Here is a 22,075-nt window from a genome sequence, read left to right as displayed (position 1 = left end):
GTTTCTTTCCTATTGCTCCTAGTTTCATGAGTAGTTCTTCCTAAGAGGGGCGATAGACACCTCTAGTTCCCCCATAGGGGCATACTCATATGGCGGTTTCAGATCCCATGGCCTTAGGCTTTTTTGGCCTTCCATAGACATTAGTAAATCTTTCTTTCTTTTTGGAATCTCATAGGTTTTTTTGGCCTTCCATAGACCTTAGTAAATCTTTCTTTCTTTCTCTCATCCCCCTCCGTGCCCCTTCATCTCCCTCTCATCCCTCTCCCAGCTCCTTGCTTTCCGTTCCACAACATGCACCACCCCTGTCTACCATTTTCTGGGTGCACATTAGCTATGGGGAGCAGCATGGTGGGGCCCAAGGGCTTCAAGACTGCATATAGATTGCTACGGCAGATGCATGTAGCATTCTCTCTATTCACTTTGCATTACATCCACCATCTCTCTCCCACCCTCCCTTCAAATTTGGTTGCTACGACAGCCAAAGCTGCTATGAGCAGCCATGGACAGGAGTGGATGATGACAACAAGTTCATACATCTGCAGGGTGTTGCGCATAGCAAAGGTGCCTCGCCAACATCTAGGGCTCAAGAAGGTGCTGTGTCTCTAAGGAGGACTAGTGCAGGCTTGCACCTTCATGCAAGATGCCCCCCCTCAGGTCCCCTTTCCAAAATCACTCCATCTCCTCTCTTTCTGCGGTTTTGACAGACATCAAACATGGTACCAGACAATGCAAACTTAGGAGTATCTAATCCTTTGCCAACTCATATCAAAGTGCTTCCCAGGATATTTGTAAATTGGCACTAATGAGTTTTAGGGAGCTCTTCTGCTAGCAGCCCTTGCTCCTCTGGAGGAGGTTATTCAACCTTAGACATACCTCAAGTCTACGTTGATATCCTCCATATTTTATGAGATGTACCATTGTTTCATCATGGTGGTCTCTTTTTGGGATAATCTATAGTAGCACCCTAGGGCCATTATGGATACATGTAGAAGGTGAAATTTTTAAAAACAGGGTGATCGTATTATAGATCTGGTTCAAGATCATATACATTGTGGAATTAGTGGGATCACTACCTAGGTGATACCCAAGCAGAAACAAGAGAGCGAAGGCTATGTGATATTGTGGTGTGCTGGTGGATCACAGAGTATTGGGGTGAATTGTTAGTATAACGCCATGTCATTGAGATGGAGTTCTGTTCTTGCTGACCATGATTGGTTTGAGTACTTTGCGTAAGGATTGGAGGCCTCCAGAAGAACTCCTTGGCTTCTAATGAAGTAGCACCACATCATCGGGTATTACAGACTGCCCCAGCTAATATGCTTAGATAGTGGGAGTACCTCCTATTTTTCAGCCGATTCTGTGTATGCTCAACCCCCTGGCTTTTTAAGTCTAATAAATTCTTCTACCATCATAACGTACTAATAACATGCCATCTGCATGTGGACTGGGCTAATAATCAATTGACTGCACAATAAAGCTGAGATAATTGAAAGATCAATATCCTAACTTCACCTCTCAGTATTCCAAAGTTACTATTGTGGAGTTTTTTCTTGTGTGACTCAACTGAAAGTATCTCTTCAGAGGATTCCTGTGATGAATGGAAACCATAATAATGACATCTAGAAGTGGGAGAAGGATGTCCCTTCTGCTATATTGTAGCGTTATGAAGTGGAACCACCAGATAGGTTAGCCAGTTATATGGACACTATGTGTGGTTTATGCTTGGAAGAATATTCTCACCCTGTTTGCTGCTGCAAGAGAATTGATAGCTTTGTCTCATGACCAGTGATCGGTTTCTATGCTCTCCCATCACCCCCAAAATAACATTGATGAGACTAGTAAGTTGCCAAACGTTGTAGTAACTGCAGTAGAATATCAGCATAGCATCTCTTGTGGTTTCACTTCATTAGTTTATGAGAATATGAGTCCACCCAGTTGTGTCTACTCATTTCTCATCTAGTTGTTGCATCAAAGATTTGACAACATTTTTGGCATGTAAACTCTGTATTATAAACACCTTCGATTTTCTTTTTGTTCCAGGTTACAGCGTCTATTGAATGATCTTGGTGAAAAGACTGCAATGGTCTTTGTCAACACTAAAAAGTCTGCAGATTCTCTTGCAAGGCAACTAGACAAATCTGGTTATCGGGTAACAACCCTTCACGGAGGAAAGACTCAGGACCAGCGCGAGGTACCTTCTTTGATTTTTGGATTGTGACTTCCATAATTTATAACCCTTTCTAGGGTACCCAGATATGCTCATGGATCATTCCCGTCTTAACAGATTAGTTTAGAGGGTTTTCGGAGCAAGCGTTTCAATTGTCTAGTTGCAACTGACGTTGCTGGACGTGGGATTGATATACCTGTAAGTTTCTGTACCGAATCTGCCATATTATTTGTTGTCACTGGAGATTAATGCTGTCCTGAAAGCAAAACTGTTGCAGAACCTTTCTTTGCTAGCTTTAAATGTGAATGATTTACAATGGAACACTTTGTAAATGGGGTCATATTAAGGCTATGTATAGTACATATCGTAGATGGATGTCATTGAAGACTCATTATGTTGGCCAGTTGATATAATCAAACGTGAAGAGTCGAGGCTATACTTTAAAAGAGTATTTAAGAGTAGTCTGCATAAGAATGGGACATATTGTGGTATATGAGTGTCTAGACACATATAGTGCATGAGGCTAGATAATTTTTACCTTTATCATTCTTAATGATGCATGCAGTCATCTTTTGTTTCTTCTTCGTTGCTCACTATGGGTGAAGTTGTGCAGCTGCAGCGCTGCCTGATATCATGTGGGCAGCACGATCCTCTAATAGGGGTATGAAGTCAATATAAGGGAGAAGTATGTACAGACGGCCAGAGTAAGTAGGTGAGTGATCGTGGTCAAAGCGTATATCATGGTAGGGAACAAAGTGGGGTGGAAGGTGATGTGCGACGAGGAGTGGAAGTGCTAAAGAAAAGATAGGTATGATCAGCCGCTGGAGGGAGAGGTGCGATGGTAAAGTCAGTGATGCGAGATGTGAAGGCAGGGGATCCCATGATGTAATCAACAACACTGGAATCTCCCCCATGTGGAAAGCACGTAAAACCACTTGAGGCGGGCCATCTGTCAAGACCATTATATATAATGAGATCATGCATCTTGCCGAGGTCTAATAGGGCCTGTCCTTAAGATGTGAATGGACCTCGTCTTTCAGCCGAAACCCATAGCATACCTGCCTCCTTAAGGTCAATGTCTGGCAAGAGAGTGGAATCATCCTTGAAGTCGAGGAGTGGTGCCTGACGGGCGTCTGTCCTCGCATTGAAGTCCCTAACTAGGAGGACTTCTCCGCGGCTAGAGAAGTCAACAATGGACTGATAAAGAGCAGCAAATGGAGATGTCTCATCCTCACCTCGAATATCGCTGGCAAAGTGGGAGGTCTCAGGGGGTAAGTAGCAAACTGCAACAAATAGATCCCGACTGTCTACGTGCCGAATCCGGATCCAAAGAAACCTGGAATGCCTGGAATGTGCATCTCTCTGCTCTACTGAAATGGTCCCCAAAAGTGTGGATCTGTAAAGGACTGCGACTCCGCCTATTACCACTCGGATGGACAATTGACCAATGGCAGATGACCAGGGTATTCTCCTTGGTGGCTTTGTCCTTTTGGGCTTCTCTTGCAGCGGTAGCCCTCATCATAGGCATCAGCCTTAGGGGATGCCCATTTAGTAGTTTTTTTTTTTGTCTCGTAGACCCCTTGGTCAGTAATAAGCTCTCTCTTCCTCTCTCCAAGGAGCACCCCAGTTGTGGAGGCACAGATTGCGAGCATGCAATCTACAATTGAGTAGACTGACGTAGCCAAACGAGAACCTGCAAGGGTAACCATTTCGGTTACCCTCTTGGAGCAGCAGCAGAGAGCTAGTAAGGCTCTCAACATCAGAGTATGTGGGATCCCACGCACTGAGGCTACACCGACGACAGATGCGACGGCCTTCGTGGCCACTACTCTGGGGGTGATTGAGCACAGGATTGAGAGAGCATGGCAGGTGGGGATAGACCCCAACTGAGAGTAGCCCTTGATCATACGATTCCATGACGCTCAGGCACGACTTTCGGCTTTACGTCACAGGTCAGTCCTACAAGACCAGCCAGCGATTTCCATGGATGAGGACCTCACTCTACTACAGGGGTAGGAGAGGTGCTTCTTGTTGTAGCAGCGGGATCAAGCGAGCAAGGAGGGGACGTGGGCAGTAGTACGAGATGGACGACTCCTAACAGGCTCCCGTTTCCCCTTCCACATAGAGAGGCGGGGTCTATGAGACTCAGATCTCCGAGACCCTATCCAGCACCATTTGGAACTGTAACGGTACCTTATGGTCAGAACCAGGGAACTGCTCGGAATCCTATACAAGTCATGGCATAGTCTTTTATACAGAGACACATCAGAGTCCAGAGCGGCCACTACCAGTAGTCAGTGGGTATACATGGGAGTCTACCTACAGAGATGAGACGAGGGATTCAGGGGGAGTTCGAGGGTCCTCTATAGAAGCTGAGTTTAATGAAAGCTCAAGAGGTGCTAACCAAGTCCTATATGTGTGGAGCTGCAAGAGATTCTCTCTAATGACTTGGCTTACCTCCTGACAACCAAGCGGAATGGAAGGCTATATTGAAATGTTAGCAATTTGTCCATGTGTTGTCCCATGCCTGCAAACAATCGGTGTGTCTGAGCATGCTAGCTATTCTGATCCCCCTTTGCCTCCAATGCCAATGAAGTCACGACTAGCCATGGCCATCTACATCGTCTAGTTGTCGTGGTAGCAAAGTCTCGGACCACTTGGAAGACTGCATCAAACTATAGAGGGTGGTCATTTATCTTGTGGAGATAAGTGACGACCTGGAAAATTGTAGTGGCATATCCCTAAACTTTGCTAGTATGATTTGACGTGGGACCAATGGCTTGCTGCGGATCATCAAAGCAAGAAGCAAAACCTCAAGTCTCTCTATGCATGATCAGTCTGTCTCCCAGAATGGACTATCGTACATCACCGCTAGACGGATCATTGAGTAAAAAAGGAGAGACTTGGTTCTACGATTTGAAAATGTGAGTGGAAGCATTGACGCTTGAGCCTGCCAAGTGCGACATATCCCGTGCTCACACGAGCTTGCATAGCTGGTTGCATTGTGAAGATCGGACAACCCCCAAGTCTGTGTAGGATGTAACTTTGGAATAATGGTGTTAGGTCCAAGTGTGGGGAAAAACAAATTCATGGAATAGCTTTCCAAAGATTGGGGCTGGTGTACTAATATTTTGTGCAATGTAGTCCATACAAAGCCCCTCATGATCTTTGGCTCGGCCATTGTGTAGCTTGAGGGTAGTGTGCTTGATATCATCGGAAGTGAAGAGTGAGCAAGAAGTAGGGCATGGTAGATGGGGGAGGTTAGGTGACAGCTGATTAGGAATGTCATAGAGCATGCATCCAAGAATAGGTGATAAGTGTGGCTTTGTCCTCTAGGAGTGGGATATGAGCATAGTGGACAGGTGGATGCCATAAGTAGGACCTATTGTGACGTGGGGAGCAATGGAAGAAAGCTAGAATGCAAGAGAGGAGACAATAAGCTGAAAGCAATGGAGTGTACTTGCAAATGGATAATGGGGAAGTAAATAGTGGCCACTATAACTTAGGACTAAATGTCCTTAAAAGCAATGGAGTGTACTTGCAAATGGATAATGGGAAAGTAAATAGTGGCCCAAACAACTTAGGACTAAATGTCCCAAGTAACCTAACTAGGACTAATTGGTCACTAGCCTACAAGGCCGTACAAGGCAACAAACCCCCGTCCATGTTATGCCTAAAGTGTCATGTATATGTCTCAGGAATACCTGGAAACCAAATCATGGTTGCACATGTTCATCCATGATAGATATAGCAACCTATGATAGTATTAGGATAGTAGAATCACATGACAATGTATAACCAATGATTTTGGAGGAGCTATCGATTCAGCCATTTCTAGTCCTCATTCATTAGGTTACAGGTTAGGTATTTCTTTTATTTCAGGTTCTATTAATTCTATAACCACTACCTCCAACAGCATGGACTCCCGGAATGACCATGCATAGATTACCCACATTCATTATTTCCTCCTATACCAGTCGGTGCAATTAGAATGTCGTCAACCAATTGAAACTTGAACATCACCTCGTCCGACCTCGTTGGAGGGGGACCCTATCTCATATTAGCATCCCTCTCGGTTCCCCATACCAAGTGTAAAGCTTGCCAAAAAGCTTCAAACTTGGGTCATGGTAGAGCCTTCATGAAGAGATCTGCTAAGTTATCCTCCGTGGGAACATAGGACAACAATATGTCTCTAGCTGATAGTGTCTCTTGAACATAGCAATAGTGTACCTCAATGTGCTTGGTACATGCATGAAAGATAGGATTATGCACAATGGCCAAATCAAGCTAGCTGTCAGTGTAGATCATGGTAGAAGATGCCTAGCTGGCATCAAGATTTGCAAGTAACTTGCAGGTCTAAGCACACTCTACAGTAGCTATGAAGGCTGCCCTGTACTAGAAGTAGCAACTGTAGGTTGCTTCTTGCTGAACTAAGAAATGCATGAAGAGCTGAGCATGAAACTGTTGCCACTGTGAGACACCCTTGTCCAGCCCAATCACTGTCCATATATGCATGCATAACTAGTGAAGACTTATTATCATATAACAGCCCCAAATGCGGTGTGCCTTTCAAGTATCGGAAGACACATTTGGCCAAGTGTGACATAAATAGATAAGGCAGCCAAAAACCCTGTTGGTAAAGAGTAGCATCGAATGGGTCACTCCCATCCTTAAAAGAGAAACAAAACCTAGGCTCCAATGGTGTAGAAATTGGTTTACAATCCTCGAACTAGAAGCAGTGTAAGAGCTGTCCAATATACCTGGACTGACCCCATTATTATACCCCCCTCAAAACTAGCAAATTAAATCATGAATGCCAAGATAGTAATGCAAACCAGCCCATATCTGACATTGCAAATGATTTCTGCAAATCAGCTTTGAAAGCTGCAATTTGTTGTGTATTTGGCCCAGTAATAAGCATGTCATCCACATAAAGAATTAAAATCAGAAAATCTGATCCACTCTTGTGGACACAAAGAGTGGCCTCTATTGGGCTGTTCTGAAAGCCAAGGTATAACAAATGGGAATGTATTTTTACCATGCCCGGGGTGCCTGCTTCATTCGATAAAGGGCTTTCTTCAGCCTGCATACTTTATTTTCAGAACCTTCAACATCAAAACCAGGAGCTTGGCTGACATAGACTTTCTCCACAGTGAAGGAAAGTTGTTTTAATGTCAAGTTGGTGAACCTCCCAATGCTTGTGTGATGCAATGGCTATGACACACCGAACGGTCATGATGTGTGAAGTGCGTGCAAAGGTCTCCTCAAAGTCAATGCCATGTTGCAGAGCATAGCCTTTCGCAACAAGGTGGGCTCCGTAGCAGTCCATGCTGCCATCAGCTTTCCACTTCAACTTATAAACCCACTTAGTTCCTATGGCACGCTTGCCAAGAGGCAAGTCACACAACTCCCATGTGCCATTTTGGTGAATGGAATCAAGTTCAGTTCTCATTTGTCTTTGTATGGGCAGCCAAGGGTTCAGCTTGCTTGCTATACCTAAGGGTATCCAAGAGCCACCTCGGGACTGTTTTGTGCTATCTAATGACTCCCTCTCCTCTGCAATTTCCTGCTCAATAACATGATCATCAAGTGGCTGCAAATCAGGCTGAGCATGGGCATCAATCAGAGGAGGCTGAGCAATGATAGAAGCATTGGAATTTGAACTGTGCATTTAATGTTCTAAATCTCTATTTGATAGGAATCAAACACATCAGAGGCATCTATAGGTGGCTGTTTTTACTATCCAGCCAAGGTAAAGCTGCATGCTTATCAAAAAACCACATCTCTGCTGACAATAACCTTTTCCGTGCTAGGCTGATACAATTTGTAGCCTTTGCTTTGTGAGCTGTAGCCAATGAATATGCATTTGACTGCCTTATCTTCCAGCTTGTGCCTCAAACTACCAAATACCCACATGAGAAATCACAAGCTTCTGGCTTGTCCATGCTTCATAAGGAGTGATGGTCTTCAATGCTCGGTGGGTGCCCTGGTGGAAGGACAACCACCATGTGCTTAGAATGCGCTTTCACCACACTACCATAGTTGAGATGTCCCAATCTCTCATGCCATAAATGTGTAGCTGAAATTACAGATTCAGTGCTGCATTTGCTTCTGTATAAACACTTTTTTCATATGCATCAAAGATGATACAACCCTCTGAAAAGTGTTCCAGTAAGTACTATGCAGTTATCATGCGGATTTTCATACACAGCACTATGATAACCATCCAAAATAACTCTGAAGCCGTTGCAAGAAATGGCTTAGAAATCAGGTTCTTTTTAATACCTACAGCATTTAACACTTCCAAAAGAGTCATTGCATCCCTTGACATTGAAGTGACTTGCACTTGACCAATCCCTCTCACAGGACAAGATGCATTCTTGGCACATGTGACAATGCCCCCCTTAGGCGCATCTTCCAAGGATTGAAATAACTATTTGCAGGATGTGATGTGCTTGGAAGCACCACTATCGAAATAGCAATGGACAGAGAATCCGACAAAGCTGCTTCATGCTTTGATGGATTGTAGTGGCAAGTGACAACAAATGCCCACTCATCATGAGCCATATTTGCTGCCTGATGGCTGTGCTCATGGGCAGCATATGAACCCTCTTTAACAAAGCTCCCAACAAAGCATCATGTGCAATTGCGACCACATTTGAAGCCTCTTTTGCCAAATTTCAATTGTACATCACTACGAATAATACATCGATGAAACTTTCCGGACATGGAGAGGGGTTCCCCACCAAGACCCAATTCTATCACGACCATTTCCTGAGAGTGTCAAAGGATGGAGTGCTCATCAGGCCCTAGTATCTGGAGGACATGCGAGTCTCACATGCCCTTAGGATTCCATTTGGCCAGATACGAATCTCATTCCATCAGCTGAAGATTGAGGCAGGGAGAGCCGCAGGCACACCTATGGAGCAACGGATCTACAGAGTGTGCACATTGTGAAAATCGGGCCAAAGAAGGAAGAGAGAGAGAGAGAGAGAGAGAGAGAGAGAGAGAGAGAGATGAAGCTTTATCATTGTGTGTTTGTGTGTGTGTGTGTGTGTGTGTGTGAGAGAGAGAGAGAGAGAGAGAGAGAGAGAGATGAAGCTTTATCATTGTGTTGCTTTTGCAGGATGTTGCTCATGTGATTAATTTTGACATGCCCTCTAATATTGAGATGTATACCCATCGCATAGGTATTGTATTTTCCTGCACGTGTAATCTTTGTATGTGACATGCCAAAACCTTTTGAGTCCATATTAAAGGAAGGCAATGTAGTTAGAAAACATAAGGATGATCCAAACATAAGCTGTTAAACTAATGCTTTATTGTTTATAAGGTCGTACTGGGCGAGCTGGCAAGACTGGTGTTGCAACAACTTTCTTGACACTTCATGATAGTGAGGTGTTCTATGACTTGAAACAGGTAATGGTGGTAAACTGTTCATTTTTGTACTTTTATTTACAAATAAAAAAATAAAAAAAGGTCTAAGGCGTACTAATCAGGCAAGATCTATCACATTTATTCAATATTAAATGGAAATAGAGTTTGTAGACATTGCATTATGTCAATCCTGTTCAATAAAAAACAAGAACTGCATGCAACCTGACAGCATTGTGATCATGATTCCATTTCCTAATCACAAGCGACTCTGTAGAGACATTCTTGATTTTTGTTAGAACTTGGTGAAGCCTTGGACGTGGCCTTTTTAACCATTCCCTCATAATGTGCTTGGAAATTTGGAAATTCACACTATCAACACAGGTTATAGTGATGGAGTGAGAACCGATATTCCTTGAAGGTAAGGCTCAATGAGTAGCACCTCAAATGATCTTGTAGGCCATCTCCTGGTGGTTCTAGTGATGCCCTATAGGCCATGGTATGTGCCTTGTAGGCATAAATATAGGCACTTGTAGTGTTAGTGCCTTTTAGGCCACATAGGACACTTAGTCCTATGTGACACCTAGGACACTTAGTCCTAGGTCTAGGTTCTTGTACCTTGTACTCCTTTTTCATTATCCAAGTTTGACGTGACGTCTAAGACTTGTGCAACGCTTTGCTACGTTCACACTCTCTCTCTCAATCGATCCTACAGTGGTATCAGAGCCGGGATTTGCACCAGTCTCCTTTTTCGTATAGTCCGTACGATTGTACGGACGTCCCTTGTACCTGCGTTGTTCAACCGTACGGCTCCGCTCTGTACTTCTCCGTATTACGTACTTGCATCGTACAACCATCGTACTCACTCGATGTACTTCCGTCGTCGTACACTCTACCTGCAAAGTACATGTTCCGTACAAGTATCTGCAAATTATCTGTTACGTACGTTGTACCCGTGACGTACCTCGTACCTGATCCGTTCAGACCGTACCTGCATCGTTGTACATCGTACATTGGATACCGTACTGTCGTACAACCGTACACCATATAGTCCGTACATTGTACTTTGGATCTGTTCCGTACATCTGCACACTGTACCTGCTTTCGTACAGTTGTACTTGTTTCGGGAGTTTTGTATAGGTTTGGCACGTGTGAAATTTGCAGGACACTCTCAAAATTTGGGGCTTTTGAGGGCTTTTGCTATCATTATCTCCCTTCTACTGTTTGAAATCTTCTCAAGCCATTTCAACAATCTGGAAAGTCTACATTTTGAGATCTGTACTTTGGAACAGGTGCATTTTTGCAGTCAATTTGTGGACAGCAAGTCCTAATTTTTGGCAGTTGCAAAACTTGAGGCTACTTTTCGGGATTTGGTATACAATTTCTATTTTGATTGCACTACATTGAGTCACTTTTGCAGGACATTGAGTCAAATTCGCATTCATTGGGTCACATTTGCAAAAATTTCAGCAAAATTTGGGGCTTCTCTATATTTGCCCTCTTTTTGGCCTATTTGCCCTCAATAAATTTGGGGCTTTTGCCAGATTTGCTGTTTTTGCAGTGAACATTGCCTGCCACAGTCACATTTGGGTCATATCTGCATTTGCCCTTTGATTTGGGTCAGAAATTTGCATATATTTGCTGTCATTTTTGGACAGCCAGCTTTTGCATTGATAGCCTTGAGGCTTTTGGGTTTTTAGGTCTCTTTCAAGGTATTACATTTGCTACGGCTGGGAACAATCAAGATCTATTTGGCGTTCTTCGTGAAGATGATAAGTTGGATGGCACCAACTATCCGATGTGGTCTTATCTCATGAAACATTCTTGTTGCAAAGCATTTGTGGAATATTGTTTCTGGGGTTGATCTGAGGCCAACCAATGCTGCAGTGGTTGCTTCTACTGCTGGTCCCTCTGCAGGGGATACTACTCCCGATGCCTCATCTTCTAGCACTCCTGCTACTACTCTTCCAACTCAGGAACAGACAAGATGGGATACAAGAGATGCAAATGCACATTCATGTATTGCTTTATCATGCAAGAGAACCATTATTCCACACATCTGGTCTTGCATGACAGCAAAGGATGCTTGGGATAAATTGGCTTCTCTCTATCAGATTCGCAACTAATAGACAAGCCATTATTCCTGATCATGCATTTGCTTCATAGCAGACAGGAAGAGGCAAGGCTTCCAAGCCTATGGGCAAGCCAAAATCTGCGCATAGCAGCTGCAATTCCTCTCATGCATCTAAAAATACAGCAGATAAGTCAAAGAAGAAAAGATGCAACTATTGGCGCAAGCCTGGACATGACATTTTAGAATGCAGGAAGCGCATTGCTTCGGAGAAAAAGAAAGCAGGATTGACAGTTAATGCCTCTCATGCTATTGAATCCCATGAGCCAGAAGATGCTTCAGGATGATTGGGCATGGGCTGTCTATCGCTCATTTGATCCCTCCAAAGCTGATGCATTCTTTACTGCTAATGATGCTGAGTCTTGGTACTTTGATAGTGGTGCTTCCAAGCATGTCACATCTTGCAGACAGTTGTTTCATTCTATAGTTGATGCACCTCGAGGGGGGACTGTCACATGTGCTAATAGTGCTTCATATGCTGTAAAAGGAATTGGAGATGTGCAGCTCACATCCATTTCAAGCCATCCTGTCACTTTGACAAATGTTCTTTTTGTGCCTGGAATTGAAGTCAACTTGATTTCAATTTCAGCAATTGCCACTTCAGGTTTCATAGTTATTTTTGATGGCTACAGATGCCTAGTTTATGATCTTCATGATGACAATGCCATAGTTCTCACTGGCACTTTGCAAAAAGGGCTTTATCATCTTGATCATCACTCAGCTGCATTTTCTATTGAGGGGTACAAGTATTTCATGACTCTTCATTGATGATTTCACAAGATATTGCTGGATATATCCTTTAAAAGCCAAATCTGAAGTTTTCTTATGCTTTCAGAGATGGCTGAATATGGTTGAGAATGAATCAGGATGCAAGCTTGTCACCCTCAACACAGATAGGGGGGGACAGTATATGTCAAAGGAGTTTGATGCATTTATGTCTTCACGGGGCATTATTCACTCATGTACTACTCCTTACACTCCTCAGCAGAATCCTGTTTTCGAAAGGAAAAACAGGTCCACAATGGAGATGGCTAGATGCATGCTTAAGGCCAAGTCTTTGCCCAATAAATTTTGGCTTGATGCAATGATGTGTGCCAACTATGTGCTGAATAGATCACCTACACGGGCATTGCAGACTGTTACACCTTATGAAGCATGGAAAGGCAGGAAGCCTTCACTTTCACACATGAGAGTATATGGGTCTCTTGCATATGTTCATGTACCATCTCAGCTGAGACATAAGCTTGATGACAAGGCAATCAAATGCATATTTATTGGTTACAGCCAGGAGAGCAGAGGGTATTGATTATACCAACCAAATACGGGGAAGATTATTGTCAGTAGAGATGTAATCTTTGCTGAACATTCAGCTTCTCCTCTTGTGGACTGCAAAGCTAAGCCAGATGTTGACATGTTTGATGCCTTTGAATCTTGGTTACCTCTACCATCCTTAGAAGAGGACTTTGACCAGCAACGTGAGCCTCTTGCAAGCCCTCCACCAAGCAATAATCAGCCACTACCCCATGCTGATTTGCAGGTTTCTCTTCCAGCACAAAATGATCCCACTATTCATGATGCAGTGATTGAAGAAAGAAAGAAAGAAAGAAAGTTTATTAAAGTCTTCGGAAGACCGATGGGTCTATGAGACTGTGAAAATCTTGATACAACGAGCTGTGGTAGTGGAGCTACTAAACGAGCGTCCATACCAATGCAAAATGCAAAATGCAAAAAATGCAAAAAATGCAGAATGGCAGTACTAAGTCCTAAGTACAACATAGTCATGTCGATGGTCGACTATATGTTGTTGGGGTAAAGGCACATTGCCACCCCTTTATTAAAGATATGACACCTATGACTGTCTTAAGACAGTCATAGGGTGAAAAACCTAATCCTAATAAAACTTAAGAGTTTGTGGTGTGGCTCATCACTTCACACCCACATCTTTTGAGTCTCCTCTCTCTCTCACTCTCTCCCCGGTTGTACTTCTCCCTCATTCCCTTCCCTCACAACTGGTATCAGAGCCTATCCCTCCCTCTCCACTCCGGGTCTACCCCCTCCCTCTACCTTCTTCCCTCGGGCCTAGTGCCCTAGTGGCTAGCAGGGCGGCAGCGCGGGCAGCAGCGCAGGGCAGCGCGTGGGCGCAGGCAGCGCGGGCAGCGCGCAGGCGCACGCGTGGGCGCAGGCATCGAGCCGATTCGCGCGCCGTACAGTCGTGTACGGACGTACGGCCGTCCGTACAGCCGTACGGACACCGTACAGTCCACCGTACCGTACGGACCGCCGTACGGACTGCGACAGGGAGGTGCATTTCGATTTGGAGCTGCGTCAAGGAGCTTCGTCAGAGAAGTGCATTTCGGAATTTTTTTTCTTTGGATCTGTACCCTGCACAGGTACAGCAGGTACAGTGGTACTCTGCACAAGTACACAGGTACAGAAAGTACAGCAGGTACAGCAGTTTTTTTTTTGGAGAAGAAGGAAAAGGAGAGAGAGCACTCTGCTCTTCATTCCCGGATCATTTTCAGTTCTCAAAACTGTGTGTTGAAGGTACAGCAAGTACCTTCGAGTCCCTCGTGCTTGAGGTGACTAGTACCACAATGTGTGGTTGATTGCACAGTTATCTTATTTCGGGAAGGGAATGCCTTGATTTTGCAAAGGACTTTTATGCTTTTGTTGAGTGCAAATCTCAGCTTTTGGGTGACATTTTCAAAGGGCTTTTGCCTGGAAGCTTATGCAATGTATGCCTTGAGGCAGTGTGGAGCCAGGGAGCCCACATTGGTCTTGTTTCCGCAGTGTATTCAGTGACATTTCTGCAAGTCACATTTTGTGTACGACACTTTGGAAAATCTCAGTTGAGCCACGCTTGGCCAGGGCGCATCGAGTTTACTCGGTCCCTAACTGTCCATCGTTGACAGTGCTCAAAAGATTTTCTCTTCAGTGTTTGTACGTTGGGATCTGTGTTGTTATTGTGTACACAGGGCTGTTTATGCATTGCATTGTCAGGTGAAAGTGCCAGGAGAGCGCTGCATTTTGTATGCTACCTCAGTGTTGAGGTGTTTTTCACTTGGTACGGGTGTCAAATCAAGGGGCTTTTGCCCAGATTTTGCTTTAGAGCACTTGGGTTACTATTTGAGACCTTCAGATGCCTTTTATCCCCTTGGCAGAAGGGTGATTGCTTGGGATTTGTCCCATTTTCTGTTGCAAGTTTGTGATAGGCTGAAGAGTCTGGAGCTTCTTTTTCAGTGAACAAAACAGTGTATGACAAGTGGTTTATGCATATAAAATCAGTGCAATACCTCATCTGAGGTGGGAGAAGTGATCAGGACAGCAGTGTTTTGTGCTTCGTCAGCTGATGATGCACTGTTAAAGCACTTGTGGAACAGCTGCAGCATTCTGAAATTACTGTTTTATGCCTATTTGAGCACGGTACAGTGTGTCAGAAGGTACAGTAACTGGAGGGAAATTTTTTCTGTTTTGCTGCAGATTTTTTGACAGTAAAAACAGCACTATTGTGAGTGCTCCTGGCTCTTGATAGAGCAGGTTTTTCTGAGAAATCAGAATTTTATTCAGTCTTTTTTGAGTTACAGGGAGTCAGGTACTTTCCTTATCTGATATGGCATCAGGGGGAAGTGAATCATCAATTCTGAACATAAAGAAGTTGGAAGGGGCACACAATTATGCATTATGGGCAGAACAGTGTTTGAATGTACTTCTGCTTAAGAAGATTTCTAAGCCCATAAGGGTGAAGGGTGTCAAGCCATCTGGGATGTCAGATGATGAGTGGGAGGAGCTAGATTTGTCCGCGAGGGCTGCTATCATGCTTACTCTCAGTGATTCTCTTGTGTATAATGTTCAGGCTGAAAAGACCTCTTATGGCGTATGGCAGAGGCTGGCAGAGGCTAGCAGAGTTGTATGCCCAAAAGAGTTCAGCCAGTAAGGTGTACTAGTTGAAGAAGCTGGTTGATCTTCGCATGAAGGAAGGTACAGCTATGACCTCACACTTGAGTGAGTTCAATGCCATCTTTACACAGCTGATTGCACAGGGGTTGAACCTTGATGAGGAGTTCAAGGCTACTTTCTTGTTGTGTACCCTCCCTGAGAGTTGGGACACTTTCAAGACCACCCTGTCTAATTCAAATGTCACTCTTATATATGCTGATGTAGAGAGTTCTCTCCTCATGGAGGAGATGAGCAGGAAGAATAATGCGGGCAGCAAGTCTTCAAATGCTTTGCAGGTACAGGAAAGAGGCAGGACTCAGCAGAAGGGGAGATCTGCTAGTAAGTCCAAATCCCGCAGTCAGTCCCGTGGCAAAAAGGATATTGAATGCTTTTATTGTGGCAAGAAGGGACATGAAGTCTAAGTGCTTCAAGTTTATACGGGATCAGAAAGCCAAGAAGGCTGAGGCAAAGGATGCAGGCAGTGGAAGCAAAGGCAAAGGCAAGGCCAAGGTAGATGACTTGGATGCAGTGAATGTTGCAGTAGAGGACAATGACAGTGACAGACATGATGTTTTATGCTCTTCTGCTGTAATTGCACATACTTTGGTTATTGATGGCCATGACATGCACACCTGGCTCTTGGATTCAGGTGCCTCTTTTCATGTTACTCCTTATAGGGAGTGGTTTACTTCCTATACAGGTACTCATGGAGTTGTTCACCTTGGGAACAACTATGCATGTCAGATTGCAGGGATTGGCAGTATACAGATAGTATTCCCTGATGGACGCATGTTTACGCTTGATGGTGTTCACCATGTGCCGCAAATCAAGAAAAATCTGATTAGCACTGGCTTGTTGGATGACAGTGGTTACCACACCACATTTGGGGATTCCAAATGGGTGATTACTGATGGCCAGGTTGTAGTGGCTGAGGGTTATAAGAGTGATACCTTGTACCCTCTTTATGTTTCAAGTGTAGGTAATCATGTTGTTGCCATAACCGAGCTGCCAAAGGTTTCATTGTGGCATAGCCGGTTGGGACACATGTGCGTTAAAGGAATGCAAGAACTGTCACGTTTGGGTTATCTGCCGTCTCTTTCATTTTCAGATTTGCCTACTTGTGATCATTGCATATTTGGCAAGCATTCTATGACTCCTCATAAGAGGAGAACTCCCCAAAATAGAGCACCGCTTGATCTAGTGCACACTGATTTGTGTGAGATGCCACAGTTATCACTAGGGGGTGCAAAGTATTTCATTACTTTTATTGATGATGCCACACGCAAAGTGTGGGTCTATTTCTTGAAGCATAAAAGCGATGCCTTAGATGCTTTCAAGAAGTTTGTCGCTCAAGTTGAGAATCGGATAAGTCGCAGGCTGAAATGCCTCAGATCTGATAATGGGGGTGAGTATGTGTCACATGCTTTTGTGCAGTTTTGCGAAGCTAAGGGCATCAAACAGGAACTCACAGCCCCTCATAATGCATCTCAAAATGGTGCAAGTGAGCGGATGAATCGAACTATTCAGGAGAAGGTTCGATGTATGTTGTCTTATGCTGCATTGCCCCATGGCTTTTGGGCAGAAGCCGTGCAAACAGCAGTTCACATAATCAACAGGTCGCCTAACAAGGCTTTGGAGTTGAAAGTGCCAGAAGAGGTGTGGTCTGGCAAGCCACCTTCATATAAGCACTTACGTGTGTTTGGCTGCGAGTGCTTTGCTCATATACGCAAAGAACTGCGCACCAAACTGGAGCCAAAGTCTTCCAGATGCATCTTTATGGGTTATGGTGACGAAGGTGAAATGGGGTACAGGTTATGGGATCCCGTTAAACGGAAGATTATACGCAGCAATGATGTCATCTTTAAAGAGGATAGTGTACACAAAGAACCCGTGCAACTTGAGGAATACAGGAGGGTTGTTTATGATGATGTCGGACAGCAAAGAATGCCCATTTATCTGCAGCAGCAGGCTGCTGCAGATAACCCTGTTCAAGAGGGTATACAGGCTGAAAATCAGCCAGATAATTTTGCCAATGATGCACCACTGAATATGCCAGCAAATGGGGCTGTAGAACAGCCAGATATGGTGGTACAGCCACCCGTCATGCATGACGAACAGGCTAGACAGCAGCCTAATCCGGAACATTTTGTTAGGAGGAGCACCCATGTACAACGGCCTCCTGACAGGTTTGTTCCAGGAGCCAATAATGTGGCTGATTTTATTATGCTGACAGATTGTGGTGAGCCTTCCAGCTTCAAGGAAGCTATGGGAAGAACAGAGAAAAGGAAGTGGGAGAAAGCCATGCAGTCAGAAATGGACTCCCTACTTCAAAATGATACATGGGACTTGGTGCAGCTACCTGCAGGTAGAAAGGTTTTGCCATGCAAGTGGGTTTACAAAGTCAAAGTGGATTCAAATGCTTTACCGAGGTATAAGGCCAGATTGGTTGCCAAGGGATTTAAGCAGGAGAAAGGCATTGACTTTGATGAGATCTTTTCCCCTGTAGTCAAGATGACTACTTTGAGAGCAGTGTTAGCTCTTGTTGCTCATGAGGACATGGATTTATGTCAAATGGATGTGAAGACTGCTTTCCTTCACGGAGATCTCCATGATGAGATCTATATGAGTCAGCCAGAGGGATATGCTGTTAAAGGGAAAGAGCAGTTTGTGTGTAAGTTCAAGAGGAGCTTGTATGGACTCAAGCAGGCACCAAGAGAATGGTACAAGAACTTTGATGCCTTCATGCAGTCCCAAGGGTATCATAGGTGTGAGACCGATCACTGCTTGTACACCAAACGGGCAAAGGATGGCAGTTTGATGCTACTCATTCTATATGTGGATGACATGCTGATTGCCAGCAAATCTCAGCAGGAGATTAGTGCTTTGAAGAAGCAACTGCATAAGTCTTTTGACATGAAAGACTTGGGTGATGCAAACCATATTCTTGGCATGCGGATTACTCGTGACAGGTCCAAGGGACTTTTGTTTCTGTCACAGAAGGAGTACATTGACAAAGTACTGCAGAGGTTTAAAATGGGGGGGGGAAAGTCTATTAGTACCCCGTTGCCTCCACATTTAAAACTCAGCTGTAAGGACAGCCCCAGATCAGATGATGATAAGGCTGAAATGGCCAAGGTTCCGTATGCATCTGCAGTTGGTTCTTTGATGTATGCCATGGTTGCCACTCGTCCGGATATTGCTTTTGCGGTGGGAGTCATCAGCAAGTATATGGCAAATCCAGGCAAGCGGCACTGGGAAGCAGTGAAAGGTGTCTTGAGGTATCTCAAGGGTACCAAAGACTTGTGCATATGCTATGGCAGGCAGGATGCATTGGTGCATGGTTTTACAGATTCAGACTATGCAGGGAATGCGGATAACCGGAAGTCTACTACCGGTTATATTTTCACATTTGCAGGAGGTGCTATATCATGGGTGTCTCGGTTGCAGAAATGTGTTGCACTGTCAACTACTGAAGCTGAATATGTTGCAGCCACTGAGGCTTGCAAAGAAGCAATATGTCTTACTCGGCTGGTGGGAGATTTGGGCATTACAGGAGATATGCCAGTTTTGCATTGTGATAGTCAGAGTGCTATCATGTTGGCAAAGAATCCGGTCTTTCATCAGAAGACCAAGCACATAGATGTGAAATATCATTTCATCAGGGAGGTACTGGAAGACAAGCGACTTGAGCTTGTGAAGGTGCATACTGATGATAATCCTGCAGATTTGCTCACTAAGAGCTTGCCTACAGAGCGGTTTGCACATTGCCGCCACATCATGGGATTAGGATGAGACCATTCTTATTTTATGGTCTTGTATACAGTAACTGTATATTGCTGTAATTTTTATTCTTTTCTCCCCTTTAGGCATATTGGCCTTTAGGTGGGAGGTTGTTGGGGTAAAGGCACATTGCCACCCCTTTATTAAAGATATGACACCTATGACTGTCTTAAGACAGTCATAGGGTGAAAAACCTAATCCTATTAAAACTTCAGAGTTTGTGGTGTGGCTCATCACTTCACACCCACATCTTTTGAGTCTCCTCTCTCTCTCACTCTCTCCCCGGTTGTACTTCTCCCTCATTCCCTTCCCTCACATATATCAATCTCAGCATCATCATCAATATCATCATCATCCCCAGCAACAGCAAGATATCAAGATAGATGAGGCAGTGAAGGCATGAAGTCGGCAATAGAGTACTGTCGGCCACTCAGAGGTGCGGTCCTGGCACGTCTCCTGGTCGTAGCTCTGCGTCTAACCACCCGTCGGTCGGGCTCCAACTCTGAACAAGGAGGGGATGTTTCCAAGTGTGATCTATGTGTCGACCCTCTGTCTGAGCTGTCGGGTCACGAGCTCCAGGTCACGGTCATGTCGAGGCCTCGTCTCGTTGGGGTCCATGTGATCTAGCTAAAAGAACTCCGTGATAGAGCTCTAAGAGGGATCAACCGAGGAAGAAGTCTGCTCCTGTCTCCGTGCTCGGAGTATCCTCTCGCGGTGTCTAAGTGCCTTATGAATGAAACCTGCCAAACACCGCTGGTCTGGGTAGGAGAGGAAATGGGCTAAAATCCCATAACTATCTCTGAAGAGGTAGTGGAAACGTCCTCGGATCTCATAGTACACAGGACACCTGAAGATGAAATGCTCCTCTGTCTCAACCTCCTGTATGTCACATAGTGTGCATATGCGCCGCTCCTTGGGTAGTCGCTCTGCTCTGCCGCTCTCGATGCGAAGTCTGTGTGAAGAGACCCGGACTTGGCCCAAGAGAGATCCTCATCGAGTGGGGTAGGTGAATCTGTGTGTATCCTAGTTGGTCAATGAAACCCTGCGTTGTGATATGTAAGAAGTGATCTCTGTAGAAGCTAAGCTTCACTGGGAGTTCACTCGGTTCCAACCAGGTCCGAAAAGTGTGTAGCTGTAGTAGATCCTCACGGATAACCTAGTTGACCTCGTGTGATAAGAGGGGAGAGAATGGAGCATCCATGCTATACTGGAAGGGAGGTAGTCTATCCATGTGGAGTCCCAGTCGCTCAAACCATCTCTCTGTACGTGCATACCAGCACCTCTGATCTCCTCCTGCTGCAAGTGCCATAGAAGAGGATAGAGCTATCCATGGTAGCCTGCTACGCCTCGAGGTATAATCCCCATATTCCCTAACTCGGTACAGATATGTGATGACCTGAAATGCAGCATCTAGCTGTAAAGGGGGTGACCCAAACTCAGCCTGAATGATCTGGTGAGGAAAGGATGACTTACCACGAATCATCCGTGATAGCATGAGAACATGTAGCCGCTCCACACGGACCCACTCTGTATCCGACAAGTCTGGCCTCCAACAAGGACTACGTACATCCCCGCTGGGTGAGCCAAGGAGTCAAAAAGCAACCCCTTGGTGCGTGGATCTTGAAAGTGTGAGCGGAAGCACTACCTCTCTAGCCTAGCCAATGAGGCATACCCTCTACTCAAGCGTGCCTGCATCGCGGGTCTCATAGTGAAGCTCGGTCCAGAGAAGATAACCCCAAGATAAGTGTATGATGAAACTATCTCAACAGATGACCCCGCAAATGTGAACTGCTCCTGACGCATGATGGCTCGAGATGTATTGAAGATCATGACCTTGGTTTTACCCAGGTTGACCTTCAAATCATGAGACTCACAAAAGGACTGTAGTGCGTCTAGGTGTCTTGGAAGCCCCTCTGCTGAGGACGACAAGAGAGCCACGTCATCTGCATAGAGCAAAATCTGGATCAGCGTGCCCGCAAGAGAGCAACCTACAACCCCCTGTGTTTGCATCACTGTCTCAAGCTCGTCAATGTAGAGGCCAAACAAGGTAGGCGACAAAGGACACCCTTGTTTGACCCCGATGGTAACTCATGATCTCGTCTGTCCACCCGGATCCTACCCGAACTCTGCTAGAAACTCTCTCGTAAAGTGCCATGACAGCCCAAATGATCTCGTGGTCATAACCCAAGTCCTGTAGGCGCCATATGAGGCGGGCTCTCGAGACCGTGTCAAATGCCTTGCGAAAATCCACAAAGCAACAATAAACCCTCTGCTTCCGTGACCTCGCCTCCTCGATGATACATCTGAGCGTCAGAATGTGGTCCATGGTTCCATGATCAGGCCAGAATCCGGCCAGTCCTGCTGCTCTAAGTCCTCGACACTCTGCAAGTGTGCTAACCTCGGAGTCAAGTACTGATGCATAAATCTTGGACATGACATGTCCAATCATAATGGTCCTCTCGTTCTCTGGGCTCATGGGATCGCCTGCCTTGTGTTAATGGTCCAAGTGTGTGGAAATCCCAAAGAAACCGCTTCATTAAAAAGCTTTGCTAAGATCGGGGCTAGGAGGTTAATCCCATATGCAATGAACTCAGTGCATAGTCCCTCATGATCCTTCGCTCGGCCATTATGAAGTTTCGTTACAGCATCCTTTACCCCTCCTCTAGTGAAGATGGTGCAGGATGTGG

The 22,075-nt window shown here is 45.0% G+C and overlaps 1 protein-coding gene across 2 annotated transcripts in view; it reads left to right on the top strand.

Moving 5' to 3' along the window:
• Positions 1-22,075, top strand: part of LOC147882532 (P-loop containing nucleoside triphosphate hydrolases superfamily protein) — a 125,382-nt gene that overhangs the window by 78,087 nt on the left and 25,220 nt on the right. For both annotated transcript variants that reach the window (XM_087400409.1, XM_087400408.1), the window contains 4 exons: positions 2,041-2,191; positions 2,285-2,365; positions 9,294-9,357; positions 9,501-9,586. In XM_087400409.1, the coding sequence (XP_087256535.1) occupies positions 2,041-2,191; positions 2,285-2,365; positions 9,294-9,357; positions 9,501-9,586 (382 nt within the window). The remainder of the gene's footprint in view (positions 1-2,040; positions 2,192-2,284; positions 2,366-9,293; positions 9,358-9,500; positions 9,587-22,075) is intronic.

Source organism: Dipteris shenzhenensis, chromosome 29 (assembly GCF_047967505.1).
Source record: "Dipteris shenzhenensis isolate YYH24624 ecotype China chromosome 29, Dip_SZ_1.0, whole genome shotgun sequence".
Classification (NCBI taxonomy): domain Eukaryota; kingdom Viridiplantae; phylum Streptophyta; class Polypodiopsida; order Gleicheniales; family Dipteridaceae; genus Dipteris; species Dipteris shenzhenensis.
Note: the sequence above shows the minus strand (reverse complement) of the source record. Positions and strands in the feature narration are given on the sequence as shown.